This window comes from Chaetodon trifascialis, chromosome 1, assembly GCF_039877785.1.
Source record: "Chaetodon trifascialis isolate fChaTrf1 chromosome 1, fChaTrf1.hap1, whole genome shotgun sequence".
Classification (NCBI taxonomy): Eukaryota; Metazoa; Chordata; class Actinopteri; order Chaetodontiformes; family Chaetodontidae; genus Chaetodon; species Chaetodon trifascialis.
The window spans coordinates 21,157,205-21,176,124 of record NC_092056.1 but is presented as its reverse complement, the minus strand read 5'-3'; the positions used below and the strand labels follow the sequence as shown (position 1 = coordinate 21,176,124).

The window sequence follows — 18,920 nt, the reverse complement described above, 5'->3', positions numbered from 1 at the left end:
AACTACAGAATATCGTGAGCTTTTTGTCACCACACTGACAACTGTTGCTGCCGTTGTGCTGATATTGCTTTTTTAATAGGCGGCTGAAGGCTGCACATCATTTTCCAGGGGTGTCCTTGCAGGTGAGAAAGCCTTTTTCTTCAACTTAGACCTGGCTGACAAAATAAAACACCAGCACCAGACCACTGGGATGCTCTCTCAAAGATAACATACATTTTTGTGCCATTGCTGTGTAGCTTTCTCACAGTGGTAGGACATCTGAAATAATGACTCATTGTATAAAACAGAGACAACAAAGAAAGGGCACTGGGGACTTTCTTTCTTTCTTTCTTTCTTTCTTTCTTTCTTTCTTTCTTTCTTTCTTTCTTTCTTTCTTTCTTTCTTTCTTTCTTTCTTTCTTTCTTCAGACTTTCTTCTTCTGTTTAAGAATTTTCTCGCATTGCTAAAAATATTGCAAAATATCAAATTACTTAACCTCAAAATACATATCGTGGGCACTGACAATCACTCTCAAACATGACATATTTCCTGTCCTGTAATGTTGCATTTTCAGAGTCTGAGTCATCTTTTAGTCACTTTACTCCTCCTGTTTGGTGAGTATTTGTTATGGCAGCACAGGTAATACTTGGGTCTTTGATTGGGTTTGTTCCTGTCTTTAATGCTCATGCTTTTGGTAAGTTCGGATGCTGCTTGGCCTGAGGATGCTGCAGCCAGGTGGTGACCCTGCATGCAGTACCTGGCACACAGCAGACTGCGTAGAGCTGTGGCCAAATCCCAGAGTCTGAGAGCTGCCCACACTGGCCGATCTGCCACCAAAGAGAATGAGCTGTGGAGGCTAATACAAATACTCTAGCAGCAAAATAAAGAGCATTTTATCATAAGGAGTATAGAAACATCACATCCTGCCAAATAGCACAATTCATCCACTCGATGAATCCAAACTATTTGTCATTTAGTCATTTAACATGGCTTTCAGATGTCAACCCCCAGTAGAAATATGTATAAAGTCTACTGGCCTAACCTTAGTTGAGTGTCAAGGCTGCTTTTCTAACCCAGCATTACTGGGTCCAGTCTAGCATCTAGAAGCTAAAAAGCCAGACAGCTTGATAGAGCCCAAAACAGAGAGTGAATAACTTAGCATGAGCATCGGCATGAAGTGCGCTTCTGTAACCACACCCAACACTGATGTCACAGGGCCCATGAGTACACATGTAGATCGCTGCAGCAGGGTGAGAAGTTAGACCACTGGAGGTCAGCAAAAACAAGACTTTCAAAGGCCATTTAGTTATTTTTTAATATTCAGTTTGATTATCAGAGCCTTCAATTAACCCCCTTTCATCCCAGCTTTGTTGATGAGTAACTCTAGTTCACTGACTGTGACGTCTGATACACAGCAACCCAGAAACCCAGAAAGAATGCCACCAAATCCTGTTGCACAATAAGCCTAAAAATCACCTGGAGCCGTTGGCTCTGCCCTCTGAAAGCTGCTTTCTGATTGGCTGCTATTTCATGGGTTTGAATCCCCGTCGTGACCTTTGTCAAATGTCATCACTGTTCTGTCTCTCACTTTTTATTTTATATCGTCTCTAATGGGAAGCCATAAAAATAATCTTTACTATTAGTGCCAGTCAGAGAGGAGAATCACCACTTCATTACCACCCCTGTCTGAGGTGCTGATTATGGGATGGAAGGAGCGCTGAGCCTGAGGCGTCCTGGTGGCTCAGTCAGCTAATGGCTGCATGGAGTTGAATTGCAGCTCACACACTGCTGCATCCCTCTGCATTTACATTCCTGCCACCCTTCAATGTACCTAAAATGGAAATTAAATACTTACAAAGGTGGATTGTACTCTCCTTTTTAATAAAAAGACCAAAAAACTGATTGAATTTAGAATGAGAGCAGTCGAATCTCGCTCAATTATGCAGTTACCTCCCTGGATCCTTTTAATGATCCCACACAGACACAGCACCGCGATCCCACTGTGAAACACCCTGTGATGAAACAGACCATTGTGTGTGTCCTAGCCCCAATATGCTAATCCAGCATTAATTATGGGCCAACCCTAATGAGTACCTCTCTCGCCCTGTTAGATATGTAAATGTACCAGCAATGGACAGCCTTGAGAGGCTTTGTTAACTCTGTGTTCTATAAAAGAGGCAGGACGGGACAGAAAGAGACAAGAACAAAGGTTTAGTGGCCGTAGATTATTTCAAATGATGTTATGGAAAAAAAAACAAGGTTCAGTCTCACAGGGTCAAGGGATGCCTGGAAATCAGTGCAAATGTACAGTAAAGGTGACTTAAGGGAATTCCACCTGTGGGAGTAAAGACGGGAGGAAACCAAGAAAATGAGAGATTATATTAAAAATGCACACTGACACAAATTGTCCCTGACCCATTTGATATGGCTGTTACTGGACTATTCTCCCACCTCCCTGACAGCAATAATAATAATAATAATAATAATAATAATAATAATAATAATAATAATAATAATAATAATAATAATAATAGTGGTAGTAGTAGTAGTAGTAGTAGTATTACTATTATCATTATTATTATTGTGTGTCGGGTCGGATCCTGGGTAGGCCCCGGTTACTGACCTCCAGAAGATAAACCACTGATAGACTTATTCAAACATCTGCAGCTCGCCTATGAACCAGGACCAAGAGCAGAGAGCACATTAGTCTAGTTTTAGCTGCTCTGCACTAACTTCCTGTAACTGTTATTATTATTATTATTATTATTATTAGTGTGTGTGTGTGTGTGTGTGTGTGTGTGTGTGTGTGTGTGTGTTTGACATGTGTCCAGAGGCACAGGCTAATGCACCTGATTTTCAATGTAAAACTTCTTTGTTCAGTCTCTCTTTGTGGCCAGTGGTTGGGGATGTGGAAAACAGGCCATTAAAAACTAAGAAATGATGGTTTAAGATGCAAATGTGGGGAAAGAAAGCTCCTGTCAGAGGAGCGTGTGTGTGTGTGTGTGTGTGTGTGTGTGTGTGTGTGTGTGTGTGTGTTGTAGGGATGGGGGTGTCTTCTCTTCCTGGAAGGCGTGTGGAAGCTGCCTCTCTCCTCATCTCTGTCGCTCCTCAGAGTTTCTGACCAAGGTGCTGCTCCGGGAACACGTCACGTGACCGCGCTTCCCCCCCTCTGTGTGAGAGCGGGATGCTGTGAGCGCGCGTGTGTGTCGGCTGCGAACGGGGACACCTCAGTCCTCATCATGAGCGGCTCGGGCTCAAGAGGAAGGCTTTTCTAAGACGGCGTCGGGTTTTGCTGTTGTGCTCTCGCACTGTGGAATTAGTGCAGTCCAATGCGCTACTTTCACTCTCTTCTCGCACCTTCTTCTTCTTCTTCTTCTTCTTCTTCTTCTTCTTCTTCTTCTTCTTCTTCTTCTTCTTCTTCTTTTCTTGCTGCAGACATTAGTGTGGCAACTGTGGATGGGCACACAGGAGTGGGCTGCTGCCCACCAAGTCTGACTGTATTTCGGAGGCGCTGAGGAGAAGAACATGTAAGAATCATCAGGCATCCTCGCAGATTCCTCCCGGAGTCACAGCCACGATGCAGAAAGGGATGAGACTCAATGATGGCCACATCACCTATCTGGCTCTTCTGGCGAAGAAGGATGGGACGAGGCGAGGTTGCCTGAGTAAGAAGAGCTCGGACAACACAAAATGGCATTCAAAGTGGTTCGCCTTGTTGCAGAATATGCTGTTTTATTTCGAGAACGACTCCAGCTCACGCCCCTCCGGACTGTACCTGTTGGAGGGCTGTGTTTGTGACAGGGCACCGTCACCGAAACCGTCTCTGTCCGCGAAGGAATGCTTAGAGAAGCAGGTAAGATATCGATCGCAGGAGGAGCCCCATCAGTCTGACTGGCTGACACCGTCAAGGTAATCCGTCTCAGCGGGCGGACGCGCTGCTCGTCGTGTTTCTCTCGATGGGAGAAAACTTGCTTTCATCTATTAAAGCGACATTCGTGAGAGGGGGTGTTTTGTCTAAACGACACAGTTTCTTTTTTTATCCCTTTCAACGCCAACAATGTCCCGGAGATGTTCACTTGACGCTCGGTGTTACGTAATGGCGTCATCCTAACTGATTGATTGTCTCGATTTTGCACTAAAATAGCCTCGCAGTCTGCCTCAAAGGTAACTCATCAAATAAGAGTCAACGGGATAAACCTCATTCTCTGTGCAAACTTTGCAAACACGGGCACCACTCCACCTCCCTCCACCTCTTTTCCTCCATCCTAAACTGTGTTGCAGTGCATTGATTTTTACATAAGAGACTGTATTTTTAGACATCTCTCAGATTCAGGGATCGCAGCTTATATGTAGGGAGTAAACTTACACAGCATCCAAACTTTGCAGGCTTCCATCTTGCGGAGGAGAGCTGCCCCCTTCCCTGTCGTTTTGACGTATTGATTTAATTCCTTGTCTTGATATTAATAGCATCCTACCTTGGCAACTGCGTCTCCCCGGTTCACAGCGGCTTGCTTCATTTGATAGCTCTCCCATTATCACGGGGTTGTTAACGACAGCCATGAATGGCAGCCAAACATGTCCCAGGCATGTTTTTGTCTCCCACTACACCCTTCATGCGTTTTAATTCCCTGATCATGTGGTGGCATGGATTAACATGTGTGAGGGCGAAACAATGTCCAGCTTCCTTGCATATATGCCAGTGTGACACAATCTGAGGGACAGCATGGTAGCCTCTTGCGAGACAGTTTGAAGGGTTTGGGGAGGCTGCTGCTGGAAGACGTAAACCTTGAGGCATAAAAGCAGTGAAGAGCCAGAGAGATGGTCGAGCTGCTGTGAGCTATGACTGCAGTCTCCTCTGCTGTCCCTGCAGCAGAGCTCATGAAGTCAAAAGTCAACCTGATGGGTCGTCTCATCTGTTCAGTCATCGCAGCTGTTGTGTATGAGGCAAACAGGTGGTCACTTGTCCCACTAATGTTCCAGATCCTGGACTGTAGGACTTGCAGACTGTTTGCTATATACCAACACAACACAACTGACACATGAAAGACAACAAGGTTTGGTTTGACACACCAGCAAACAGCATGTACCCACCATGGCAGGCTAGTACACGATGGAGACCCAGCTTAAAAAACTGTCCAGGTTTAAGAAGGTGGAACTACAATTCTGCACTCTTGTAGAAGAGAATCTGTCCAAATGTAACTTTTAGCAGTTCTCTATTTAAAGCGGTCGATGAAGATGTTTCTCACTATAGGTCGTCTGCTTTTAAGTTGATGTAGTTATAATATTTATGTGTATTTTGCTGTCTGTGGACGAGTAACGGATAGCGACGGTATATTCGTAATGAGTGACTACTGTCCAGAGGCTGCTACAGTTGCTGTATGTGTCTGTGTCCATCAGCTGTCCCCGGCGTCGCTGTCCGTGGTGCTGAACTCTGCTGTCACGTCATGTTCTTCAAACACTTGCCCTCTGCTCTTTGTTGGCAGAGCTGTCATGATTAGCATGGGTGTCTCAAAGAGGGTGCTGTACAGACGCGCCAGCAGGAATCAGACAGCTCAGGACAAGTAAACACATGTTTATTTTACCCCAGACAGTTTCTTAGTCATACAGTGGGCTTTTTTGCGGACACAGTCCAGAACCGTAGAATCAGACAAGGCTCATGTTCGTCATGTGGCTCACATGCTTCAGAAGGCAAACAACCCGCTTTGTTGTTAAGGCGCGGGCTCGTTGGCCACTCTCATAACTTAAACTATGAAACTTTGCTCACTGTAAATCCCGTTTCCTTAAAACCACGTCAGGACAAGAGGCACGCTCTGTTCTCGGAACAAAATATGGACTGAGTGACATTTGCAATGACAGCTGTGCATGCAGGCTGCTCCGGTGAATTTATTTCAACAGTGAATTGAATTAACATGAAAGCCTTCAATTAGCATAACACAGTCTTCTGTTCAGCACATGTCCCTTTACATAATATGTGTCAGGAATACATTCTCTGAACTTTGTCTTATTTCTCCATACGTTTCTACATGCATATGTGCATGTATACATGTGTGAATGCATCGATCAAATTTTGTTGTGTATTTACACAAATTCGTGCTTTTCATGTGTGAGAGCTGCAGTGTGAATCATGCCACGTTGCGCGAGTGTATAATTGCCCCACTGTGTCCTCCTGCATAGCCTGATGTCAATCTATAAAAGGTGAAATGAGGACAGAGAGAGTAATCAATGCACCAGGTGTCTGAGGGCATACAGATTTCCTTTTCGCTTTCTCCACTCTGGAACAACAAAGAGCCACACTCGAGTCAATGAGCAGCCCGCAGAGGTCATCTGAGGCGATGCTACTGTAGATTTCTGACATTAAACCTGTTACATATGCAGATTACAACAGATTTCTGCTGAGCGTGTCAGCGGCGGTCCATGCATGTGCTGAACTGTATGTCTGTGTGTGTCCGTGCGTGTGTATGTGTGTCAGCGCTGCAGAGGGAATGGCCGGGGTTTGTGCTGGATCTTATCTGTGTGTGACAGGGAGAGGGACAATGCAGCGAATAGATGCCAAGCCAACTGCCACCTTGCAGGGCTACAGCGCTTTTTATAGACCTCACTCCTCAAAAAGGCAGATCTTTCTCTCCCTCCCGCTCCGTCTGTCTGTGCGCTCGCATTGTGTTCCTCGGCGTGTTCTACTTTTTAAATGTTCTTATTCCCCATTTAGAAGGCGAGCTACGTTTAAGCCCACAGTTACTATGGCAACCCCTATTTGCATCTGAAAAAGTGCATTTGAAGGGGCCAGCGAAATGTGCAACAGCATGCCTCGGCATTGTGCTTCACTTAGCAAGTACAGCAAATATGGGCATATGAGCATATGAGGTGGGCTGGTAGTGTTGTTGGGGAGGGGGGTGAAGTGGAAATGCTTGTTTTCATTTTCACTCTTTCATTTATATGACCGCGCTTACAATTTTAGGAACTCACTTTTCTCTGAAGCTGCGGTCCGTGGATTTCTAGTATAATCTTAAAGTGTTGATGATACAGTCGACAGTTTTATATAAGCAGCATGACTGTGGCCAGTTTAATGTAATCAACATCTGTGCCCAGAAATGAGCCACGAAAGGACTGACTGACCATGCATCAGTTATATCTTCAGCACTGTGGGGTATTAATAATAACGTATTTCCACTTGTTCTGAAATGTGGGCATGTTAATGCATTTTTCTTGTTTGATGAGTTTAATCTCAATTTAACAATTGTGCAATGAGCAAACATTACCATTATGCACTTAACTTCTGTTTTGCTGTCATTGGCTTCACTTCCCAGTTGTCCAGGCCCACAGACCCCACCACCATATGTGTAATAATATTTTTATTTCATAAATTGTTTTTTCTTTGAATGTTTTTTTCTCATCTTAACCTCATATGTAGAAATGTGTTAAAGTGGGAACACTGGATTTGTACTTTTAATGAAGACAAAATACAGAAATTACTATAAAGCATAGTTTAAACAGTTTCCCCTCGGGGATCAATAAAGGAATTCTGATTCTGATTCTGATTAAAATCATATTTTATATGTACATTATTATTATCCTGGTCAGACATTGCTTATTTTTTAGACGAACACCTCTGATAAACAAACTCTTGATCCAATAACGGGCAAATAGACTTTGTTTGGGGATTTGGGATAATCACAGACGCAGAGCATCATAAAAATCTGTTGTATTTAACTCTGTTTTACACCTGCAGTCTAAACAGAAGTAAGGCATCATTTTCTGTGGCAGACTCTCAAACATGTCACTAGCTCATAATAAGCAATTCTTCTGAAATAAAAAAAGGTGGTTTGTTTAAAGAGGTCTCTATGACCCCAAACAGAGCATTAGCTGTAAAGCTCTTTATGGGGACATGTGTAATAGTGTATAATAGCAAAAAAGTAAAAAAATAAACCAACACTCTTTGAACAATGGTGGGCTTTATAAAGTCTGCTTGAAAAGGAATCCGTATTTTAAAAAAAATGGATCATAGAGGTGTTTACAGATAAAATTGCTCGGAAGTTTAGTCATTGGACGCCATCTTTATCGTCATCATTGCATAAGTAAATGTGTTTAATCTTCTCTCCTTTTTCTCTACTCCAGATGAAATTCAATATTTTTTGTTCATAGATTTTAAACAAGGATTTACTACAGGCAACGGTGTCTCACTTACTGAGAGATTATGTCTCCGTGGCAAAAAATGTAGTGACGTGGAGCTAAATATAGCTGCCTAAAAAGCTTGACACACCAGCTCACAGGAAGCGAGAGATGGGAAGCACATTATTGACAAAGGCCCATTCTGCTGCTCATCAGGAAATATGGAACATTACTCCCCTTCACAAATGATTTGCTCTTGGCATTTGGGAGGGATAAAAAAATCCAATATATTGGATTTGTGGGGGTCTATTTACAATGCATCAGTGTTATATAATTTGATGTGTTTCTACCACAAGCAGGCTGTCTGTACTATTATTGCAATGACCACCACTTTGTTGATTTGAGGATTTTTATCTGATAAGCCTATTAGAAAACAATTCCGCGTGCATTTGCTGTAATTGCCATAACCGAGTCTTTGTGGTCACTGGAGATGATGGGTGAGGGAGTAAAAAGGGGTGAGGACCCAGAGGTGCTTGTGTCAGTACAATGCAGCCAAATCGTCGGGACAAAGCAAAATAAAACTGAACAAAACACGGCGTCAGTTGAGAGGTTTCCACCAATTCAGAGGTGAGTTGCCAGGTTACAGACTGAATGCACAGAGGCTTTGCCATGAATCTCTCAAGACCTTTCCCTCAGGCTCTCTGTCTTCCACGAATTCACGCTCGGGCATTCGTGTGTGCGCGCAGGCAACTTCAGTTTGCAGCAAAACATGGCTTTTAGAAGAAGCTGCTCAATGATGACGAACCATGTGAGGTTTTCCCTTCGAGCCCATCAAGGACATATTCTACATCTTTCACTTTGAAACTCTTTAATACTCTGTTCTCGTTGTCTCATTGTCACATTACAGTCTGAACAAATATTCTCTCTATGACGTTGTTTTCCAGTATTACTTCACTGTTACGTTCAATCATGACAACCAGAAGGCTTTGGAGCTGCGTACAGAGGACGTCAAGGACTGTGATGAGTGGGTGGCTGCCATCACACAGGCCAGGTACCTCTTACTCATGACCTCTCACATACATACACACATTCAGCTGAGGATGATCTGAGGATTAATATGGAATTCTTCAATTTATGAGACGGCATTAAAATCACCAAAACTGAAGCTCAACTGCATTTTTTTCCTTTGCGACTGACTTATCTGCTCTGTAGGTCATGTGCCCACTGTTCGTCTTCAACAAAAAAATCAGAAACCACAAGAAATAGATTTGTGTTGTGGATTTTTTTGGTTTCGTAATAGCGTGCCCTAGTTTTGCATTAATTCTAATGAATACCTTCTACTCAGGTGGAGACTTATTTTGACACAGCCAATCAAATCTTGCCGTCAGACGTTCACACTGAGCCAGACAGCAGCCTGTTACACAACACAAGAGCCCCAGACTGAGGAGAAATGCACTGCACCGTTTGCAGGGAAGCTAACTTATCAGCAAATGTGGCCTGGCTCTGCGTGGATGCTGATATTGCCCTTATTCTTCAATTCTTCAATACAACAAGCTGTCTGTTCATGACATGTAGGCCACAGCACAAGTTGTTTTTCATTGCTATGATAATACAAGTGTTAATAGTAAGAGGAATCAAATGTGGCACTGTGCTTAGATATGGGGGTTCTTTGAGCTAACATCAGTATGCTAACATGGTCACAATGACTGTTGACCTGCTGATGTTCAGGTGTAATGTTTGCCATGGTCACAGTCTTAGTTTTAACATGTTAGCATGCTAACTTTATGTTAGCAAGAGTCACTAAATAAAGCAGCACAGAACAGCTGACAGGGATGCTAAGGACCACAACAGCCTCACAATGTTCATTGGATAAATCAGGTATCCCCCTCCTCTCTGGCATATTCTGCCAGGGTTCAGATTTTTTCTCACCTCCTGGCAGGATTAGAGAAGAGAGTTACAGAAGTTTGTGAATTCAGAGATGCATCTCTACTGTAACATTATCACTAGAGTCTCATCAACCTGCCCTTTTGGTGTGAAAGCCCTGTAAGAAAGTCCAAACACTTTTATGACTCCCTCCACTGGACTGTCGAGTTTTATTATTATTATTATTATTATTGTTATTATTAATGTGGTTTAGAAGAACAAAGAAATAATTAAATGAAATGTATCATTATTAGACTTGAACATGGAGTCCTGTGATGTGTAATGAGCAAAATGCCCCTTTAAGTTTCAGAGACAAAAGAGGGTCATGAAGGCCAAGCAGTACAAACATTCTAAATGTCAGCAGTGTGCATTTGTATGGCGAAAGGTCAACTGATTGGACTCATTGAGGATTACATTGATTAGTGCTCCGTCGAGGCAACAGCACTTACTGTACAGCAATAAGTTGGCCTGTAAGCATGTCACGCAGCAGGGCAATGGAAATCTGTATTTACATCTCATCATATTGCTTTTTTAGAGGTTTCTGGAGTCTGGATGCCACATTTTTCATTTTAAAATTTCCAGTTTAACAAGCTGTTGTTGAATGAAATGAGACTAAAGCCCTTTGTTGAACTGTATAATGTACAGAATTACTGCTCATGCAGAAGCAGCCTTTACACATGGCTTGCTAAGCCCGCAAGTATTTGAAGAATTGGTTGCGTAAGTGCCGACGCTCAGTGCGGATGTAAGGTTTGTGGTTCAAACACATGCTGATCAGAGGTCTGCTTTTTACTTTGATAAATCTATGGAGAGCCCATGAAACATGCGTTAATGAGGTCCTTACAATGTCTGTGTGTGTGTGTGTGTGTGTGTATAGTTACAGGAACCTGGCTACAGAGCATGAGACCCTCATGCAGAAGTATCTCCATCTACTCCAAATAGTGGAGACGGAGAAAACGGTTGCCAAGCAACTTCGACAACAGATAGAGGATGGGGAAATCGAGATAGAGCGGCTAAAATCAGAGGTAACTTGCTTCGTAGTTTCATGCTTGTAATCCCTGTGTGTGTATGTGTGTGTTTTGTCTTACTGTATGGCACACAGTAGAGACAGAGAGGGAAAGTATGGAAGTATCCTTCACAGGATGGATGCCAACTTGGAGAAGTTGTCAGCTGGGCTCGGCTGAAATTGGCAACGGAATTTGGATATATTTGAAGCACAGCCACTGGGAGACTCAGAGAGACTCAAAGGCAGGCGGAAAATTGCTGTGTCGGCCTAACCCAAAACAATTGTTATCTTCATTGGCTCCCCGAGATAACCGGCCTTCCCAAGGTCGGTATCTCTCCACTGTCCTGGATGTTATGCAGACAAGATGCCCCCCCCCCCCACTCCTGTGAACTTTGTTTCTGGATCAGAACTCTCCGAGGTCGTCTCCACGGCTACAGCTACGTCTTCATCATCAGTTATCAGACGGCAGAGACAATGGGTTGGGACTGAGTGGGGTTGAAGTACACGGGCTTACCCATACACCCATACACACACACGAAGACACATAGAACACGCACACCCCCTCCAACTCAACACCTTCGTGGCTCCCACCCCCCTCCCTCCCTTTGTCGCAGTGTATCATGGAGGTTTGTTGCGAGGCGCCCAAATGTAGCTGCGTGCACGCCCCCCCAGTGTCTGTGCTGCAACACCTCCCCTCCCCAACACCCCCCCACCACCACCACCATGTGCAAGTCTTCGAATTTTGTTGTAATGTCTTATTATGTTGCTTATGTGCCGAGGTGTTTTTTTTCCCTAATCCCACACTGTGCCCCCCCCCCCCCTTTACAGGAGCCTAGTTTGGGAGATGTTTTTTTCCCCTCTTCCTCCCTCTTATTCTCCTTTTTTCTCATCTAAGTAAACAGGGCGCTCCTGTCTTCCCACTGTTATGTGTCACTGTCTCTTTTATGTTTCTTGGACGGGATGTAACTGAAAGGCAATTTCCCCTCCGGGGGATCAATAAAGGTATTCTGATTCTGATTCTGAAAGCGGAGGATAAAGATAGAAAGGGGGCATAGCATTAAAAAGCACAATGTTGTGAGTTCGTCAAGCATCGTAGCTTACTGTGCCCCTGGGATGTCCCCGTTAGAGACCCTGTAGTACTGTTAAGTGTTTTGTATCCTAATTATTAAGTCTAAACTAGATCAAATACATCTCTCTTTAATGTGCTAATGGAAAGCTCCAATTCAATTGAATGTTTCAATATGCATGAATCAGCTTCTATTATATGTGATGCTGCAGTCTGCACCAGAAAATGATAATCAACTGTCGCGCTGCCCACGGCTAAAACGTGTCATAGTAATGGTTTTTGGATTGTTTTGTTCAATTTCAGTCCTTTATTAAAAGCCATCTATTCTTTTTCATACACTGTGTCACTCTAATGGGAGTAAATGAAAAAGGATTGAATAAAATCAAATAGGACACATTTTGATGCAGCTGGCACAGTTAGTTCTCATATGAAGTCTTTGAAGCAGGGCCAATGGACAGTGACAAAGTTGAACCAAAAAAAAAAAAACCAAATGAAAAAGCGTTGAATAAATCATTAACAATCATAATAGAAACACAGAAAGGAGTGAGAGAACACGACATGACCGAGACCACGAGTAGGATTTCATCTACAAACAGTATGAAGTATACTCATCTTAGCCCGCTCAGCCATTGCAACGTTTCATTTGTGCTGAATTTCAGATCGCTGCACTGCTCAAGGACAATGAGAAGATCCAGTCAAATCCAGAGGTCCCTCCCAGTGAAGATGACACAGAGATCAAGAAGATCAAGAAGGTGAGATCTGAATGTGTCGGTGCTGTGGAGTAGAACGCCAGGCTCACTGCGCTGTTTTCCTTACCAAGAAAAACTAACTTAATGCAAAAAAAGAGTGACAGACGGGAAAGGAAGGAGGGCTTAGGCAAAGTTTGACCTGCTCCAGTCGGGATGTGTATGATTTTCAAACACTGCAGCATCTCTGGGCGCCTGCAGGCTTTATTTTTAACCTTCATTTTTTCAGGGAAGCTTGCACTCGCTTTAATAGCAGTGAGCTCCTCATCATCCTCATCCTCACCACAACCGCCTGCTTAGTTCTGTGATCAGCTCTGCTCAGTCAGCTGCCCGCTTACTAAAGATGGAGAGTTTGGAAAGTTTTGCAAAGCCTGTTTCTTTAAAGCTGCGAAAGCTGTGGTGACGAACCAACAGATAGTTATCACGCATAATTCTGCAGTCACCTCCAACTCTACAGAGTGTTTGAAGCTCAGTGTTTTGGCCTTTCTGGCCCACAACTTCTCTGTTTGCTCTCTAGACAGAGTTAGCAACCAGATGGTGAACATTGTGGAACATTTAGCAACTAAAAAGGGAGGGGGTTGGTGGAGACCAAAACAGAGCTTAAAGCGGAGTGAATATTGGACTTCCTTTGTCAAATCAACAGATAACAGGTTGTTGTTTCCAAGCACGTTCTGTCTGGGTGACAAACGTCAAGATGCAGATCTGAGTCTGAGTTGACCAAAGGTGCATTTGTAAATTCCTCTTCACCTTATGAAGGTAGAAATCTTTGCACTTGCTACCAGGAAGGTTTTTATCTGTGGCTTTGGCTTTGGTCCACGTTAAGTGAGATTTTACATGTGAAGAGTGGCAGCGACAGGTTGTCTCTCTAATAAGAGCCGTAAAAAACGGCACTTGTCTTAAGTAGTCAACAAAATACTAAAAAGTTATGTAACTTAATGGAATTTACTTTTCCAGACTTTTAAGTGAAATACAGTTTTAATGTAATAAATACACGCATACACACACGCACACACACACAAACATAGGTATCTAGACCTTTGTGTGTTACCTCTTGTCATCACAGGTCCAGAGTTTCCTGCGAGGCTGGATTTGCCGCAGGAAGTGGAAAACCATCATTCAGGACTACATCCGTTCACCCCATGCTGAAAGCATGAGGAAGAGGAACCAGGTGGTGTTCAGCATGCTGGAGGCCGAGGCCGAATACGTCCAGCAACTCCACATCCTGGTCAACAACTTCCTGCGGCCACTCCGCATGGCCGCCAGCTCCAAGAAGCCGCCCATCACGCACGATGATGTCAGCAGCATCTTCCTTAACAGGTGGCTGGTGGTGAGACTGGTTGTGATAGTGGTGTGACTCGGCAGTGGGAGCTGCCAACACTTGTGAACAAAAGAGGGAGAAACAATAGCTCATGACCACCATTTTGCTTATTTGTCTTATCAGTGAGACCATCATGTTCCTCCATCAGATCTTCTACCAGGGCCTGAAGGCCAGGATAGCCAGCTGGCCGACGCTAGTGCTGGGTAAGAGAGACAGACGACCCCTCGGTCAAACACACAGTTCAACATTAGGTTTGTTTTTGCTGGGATTTAAGTTTCCTCGTTATGAAAAATGCTACAAACATACAGATATTTCAGGTTTTTCAGATTTCTGCCACTGACCCAGTTTAATGGAATTTGACTAATTGCACTTAAAGCAGCCAAACATTATATCTGAAATACCAATAAAAAGCAGTAAGTCATTTTATTGTGTTATTATCATCATTGTATATATTCATGAAGGTGTCTGCTCCTCTTCACAGCTGACCTGTTCGACATCTTGCTGCCCATGCTGAACATCTATCAGGAGTTTGTGAGGAACCACCAGTACAGCCTGCAGATCCTGGCCCACTGTAAACAGAACCGAGACTTCGATAAGCTGCTGAAGCAGTACGAGGCCAAGCCCGACTGTGAGGAGAGGACACTAGAGACCTTCCTCACCTACCCCATGTTTCAGGTAAAATGCCAGGGACGCTATGTGGACGAATGCAGTACTTTTACACAACCCACACACAGTTTCATAAATTATTCTGTGCCATTTGTTAAGTCTGTAGAGTACGTTTTTCAACACATGCCCATAAACTACCTTCCATTTTGTACACCAAAGTATCTATTTTATTTTGAAATGCTCCAGGTCCTAATGCTCCAACAGCACTGTGGTCGGATATATTCATGTGCAGTATCCAGTTTTGTATGGCCGACCTGAATTAACCCACCTTGGTTTACATGTCGGTTAACACTAAGATTCATGTTAGTAGCTACTGTACATCTTTCACAGTGCCAAAATGCCTCGTAACTCCGTATCGCCTCATGAGGCCAGTTAGTTTCATTTGTATTTATTTATTGTTGGTGAGATTTCTGCAGCTGGATTTGGGATCTTTCAAAATTAGACACATGTCTGTTGGACAAGTCTGTCATCCTGGTTTGCTCTAACCTGGACAGACAGTGTTTCATGGAGTATTTATTGGAAATGTCTCATGTTTTCAAGTGAAAAACAACAAAAGCTATAGGCATAGTTATAGTTAAACTGAAACATTTTATTAAATTCCAAGCCGATCTTTATGCTTTTCAGGCAAACCCCAGAGAGGCTTCATGACCAACTGAGTACCATACCAAGGCCATTAACATGTGTGACGCTGCTTTCTGAACAGCTTTAAACCTCTTGACCTGCATGTGTTTCAACACGAAAGATCATCATTCCAACAAATGGTTCAAACTTCTCTGTTTCTCTCAGATCCCTCGTTACATCCTGACGTTGCATGAGCTGCTGGCTCACACCCCCCATGAGCATGTGGAGAGAAACAGTTTGGACTATGCCAAGTCGAAGCTGGAGGAACTTTCCAGGTAGATCTTTCAGTCAGTCGAGCAGTCGAAAGTGTACTCCAGTATACTGTGTGTCGCAACTCAAAGAAACTTGGATCTAGAGCTTTGAGGGCTTTAAAGAAGAATATTTGACCAGTTTTTAGTTATTGTGGCATCTTTGTGTCTGTCTGAATGGTGGAGAGAGCAGACTTTAAACTTGTGGTTAGAGACGCTTTCAATACTCTGCTAATGGGAAATATTATGAGTATTTATGTTGTTTTATATATTACATTAGACAGATCAGATCAAAAGCATTACTTTGTATGAACACCATATATACAGGGAAATCTATCAGATTCATACTATGGTTTTTGTGTATTTGTACTCTATTAGCAATGAATTGAAGGCATGAATTTGTGAGTATCTGATGTCCTTTCAGAATCATGCATGATGAAGTCAGTGAGACGGAGAACATCAGGAAGAACCTCGCTATTGAGAGGATGATTGTGGAGGGTTGTGAAGTGCTGCTGGACACCAGTCAGACATTTGTTAGACAAGGTAAGTTTGTTTCATGGTTGGATTAAAACGCCAATACTGAAAACATGGAATTCCAATGATTTTGAAGTCATAAACGTTGATTTTTATATTGGGGTGTTTGCTAACTTTATGGTCAGCAAATACGCCGCAGACAATAAGCAAACACTGAGGACATGAACACCTCACTCAGTGAAAATCATTCATTTATTCAAGGAAATGCTTAATTTATCTAATTAAGGATGCCACATCTGAACCCACAATCCATAAGAAAGGTTATCCAAACAGCGCTGGGCAATTTACTTGAAAATTATTCTTTTTGTTTGAAAGAATAATTACATGACTGTACTAATTACTCAAAAACAAAAGTAATGCATCCCAGTACTCATTACTTTACTCTTATTTCTCATATTTACTCTGTAATGTTACTGCCCAACACTGCATACAGCATAACTTTCAAACTGTAAATCTGTTTTTTAAAAGGAAAATATTTGGTATTATGAGCTTTAATCAACATTTTCTTGTCTGACTGCGTCCTCCCAGCAACTGTTGCATGAGCAAGCTCATAGGATGACTTCCAAAGTCAAAACACAAATGCACAATTGTGTACTCTGACACATAAAACTGAAGAAGACAGACATGACCACCTGTGATGGATTTCATCAACCTACACAGTCTTAAATGTGCAAAACAATAAACCCAAGGGGTGGTTGTTATTCTGACAAAGGGAGGAATGTGTTATAGTCACATTATTATTCTCCAACATACATTAAACACCATCCTCACACGTCTCCTCTGCCTTTGCTGTCGTGATGCATCTCATGTACTCTCATGCAGATGTTCAACACCTTCCTCCATCTCTGAAGACATGTGAACAAAATGTGACTGATGCACAAACACATGCATGTTTTAGATTTTACTGTAACTGCAAACTACAAACAACAGACGCTTGAGCATTCACACAAAGAAACAATAGGGGCTCTATTTTCAATTCCGCCGCAGTGGTATTTTCGTGCAGCGCAGGCAGGCGCACAGCGCACTTGGTATTTTGGTAAACTGAGGCGCACAGAGGTGCGCCAGGATGGGTGTTGCGGCGCAGTAGGGGAGGTGTCGGCATAATCACCCGGCGGATTTGGATTTTCGTACCATTTCGGTCCACGCCAGCGGCGTAAAAGTGCGCTGAAAGCTCGCCAACCCAGACCTGGTCAACTCTGTGCGCCAGCAGCACAAGTGGATTTTCGCAAACCGGCGGAGTCGCACGCTCACGTCACCAACACCTCACAGTCAGGTTTCTACAGTGTCTGGCATTTCACTGCGATCAATTATTAGCAACAGCCGCGATTCAATGCAACTATCTGAGTCAGCACATACAGTCAGACCTAAATTTCTATATTTTGATCTGTATCTCATCTGACCAAATTGTAAGCGCGTTCGGCACACGTAATGGTCACTCAACCTGACTGAATGTACACAGGTGACACAGGGATGTCTGGTGATCTGTGACTCAAATTGCCTGATGACAAACGTGTATGCCAGTTTCCCCGGGTCGACACATGACTCGTTCATCCTGGCGAATTCTAGCATCCCCACAGTCTTTCAGGGGGACGATGTGGATGTCCCTATGAACTCACGGACACATTAAGGGACTTAAGACGGAGAGAGGCCGAACACGGGAGAGGAGGGAGCGCCTCGCCGCCAAGCTTTGTCATTAAGTGAGTATTTGCGGTTACATCAGTTCAAAAAACATCTGACGATCAATAACTTTCCACAATAAACAGATAGACAGTATTGAAATAAATTTCGTGAGGCCGTAGATATGGCCACTGCAAGCCTGGACCTCCCGGACCAGAACGTCAGTGTCCTCCTGGGAGAAGTTTGGGCGTCAGACAGTTTCCTTCGCGGGCTCAGTCATCCTTGAAACTTGCCATGCGCCTCGCCAGCGCCGTTTTTAAAGGTGAGGCGAGGAGCTGGTGTGATCGGTGAAGACTGGACTCGGCTGTGTCAAACCCACTCCACACCTTCTCCCCTCCCTCCTTCCAAGTTGCACCGCTGGGTGGGACTGAGATGAGAAGAGGGAGTAGTTGCGCCGGCAGCACAGTGCACGAAAATACCAGAGTCTGCGCCGCCACGCCCCATTGGTGAAGCGGACCTGACTTTGCGCCGCGCCTCCATCACGCCGGCGGCGGAATCAAAAATAGAGCCCTAGGAGTTAACATTCATGCATTTGTCTTTTTACTGTCCACTCATAATAATTCAAGGGATTGGACTTGAGGGAGCATGAAAGGTCCTCGAAGGTTAGACTTCAGTTATAAGCTCAAGGTCAAAGTCAGTATGAAATGTTGTACCAATCACAAATTCTCGTGTGTGTGTGTGTGTATGTGTGTGTGTATGTGTGTGTGTGTGTGTGTGTGTATGTGTGTCTGTGCGATGCTGACACTCCACAGGTTCTTTGATCCAGGTGCCGATGAGCGAGAAAGGAAAGATCACGAGAGGCCGACTGGGCTCTCTGTCCCTGAAGAAAGAGGGCGAGAGACAGTGCTTCCTCTTCTCCAAACATCTCATCATCTGCACCCGAGGCTCCGGGGGAAAACTTCACATCACTAAGGTTCAGTGAGATTGTAATCAAGAGGACTTGATGCTATAAAATGTAAATTGTCCTATTAAACAGATCAAACTGCTCAAAATTGGTAATTCAAACAATTTGGGAGTTAAAAGGTTCAATTTC

At 43.6% G+C, this 18,920-nt stretch overlaps 1 protein-coding gene across 1 annotated transcript in view; it reads left to right on the top strand.

Moving 5' to 3' along the window:
- Positions 1 to 3,079: 3,079 nt before the first annotated feature.
- Positions 3,080 to 18,920, top strand: part of LOC139350131 (ras-specific guanine nucleotide-releasing factor 1-like) — a 30,417-nt gene continuing 14,576 nt past the window's right edge. The window contains exons 1-10 of the mRNA XM_070991303.1: positions 3,080 to 3,832; positions 9,030 to 9,136; positions 10,883 to 11,030; positions 12,737 to 12,829; positions 13,887 to 14,140; positions 14,265 to 14,344; positions 14,623 to 14,816; positions 15,594 to 15,703; positions 16,101 to 16,219; positions 18,640 to 18,800. Coding sequence (XP_070847404.1) covers positions 3,557 to 3,832; positions 9,030 to 9,136; positions 10,883 to 11,030; positions 12,737 to 12,829; positions 13,887 to 14,140; positions 14,265 to 14,344; positions 14,623 to 14,816; positions 15,594 to 15,703; positions 16,101 to 16,219; positions 18,640 to 18,800 — 1,542 coding nt within the window. The 5' untranslated portion in view covers positions 3,080 to 3,556. The remainder of the gene's footprint in view (positions 3,833 to 9,029; positions 9,137 to 10,882; positions 11,031 to 12,736; positions 12,830 to 13,886; positions 14,141 to 14,264; positions 14,345 to 14,622; positions 14,817 to 15,593; positions 15,704 to 16,100; positions 16,220 to 18,639; positions 18,801 to 18,920) is intronic.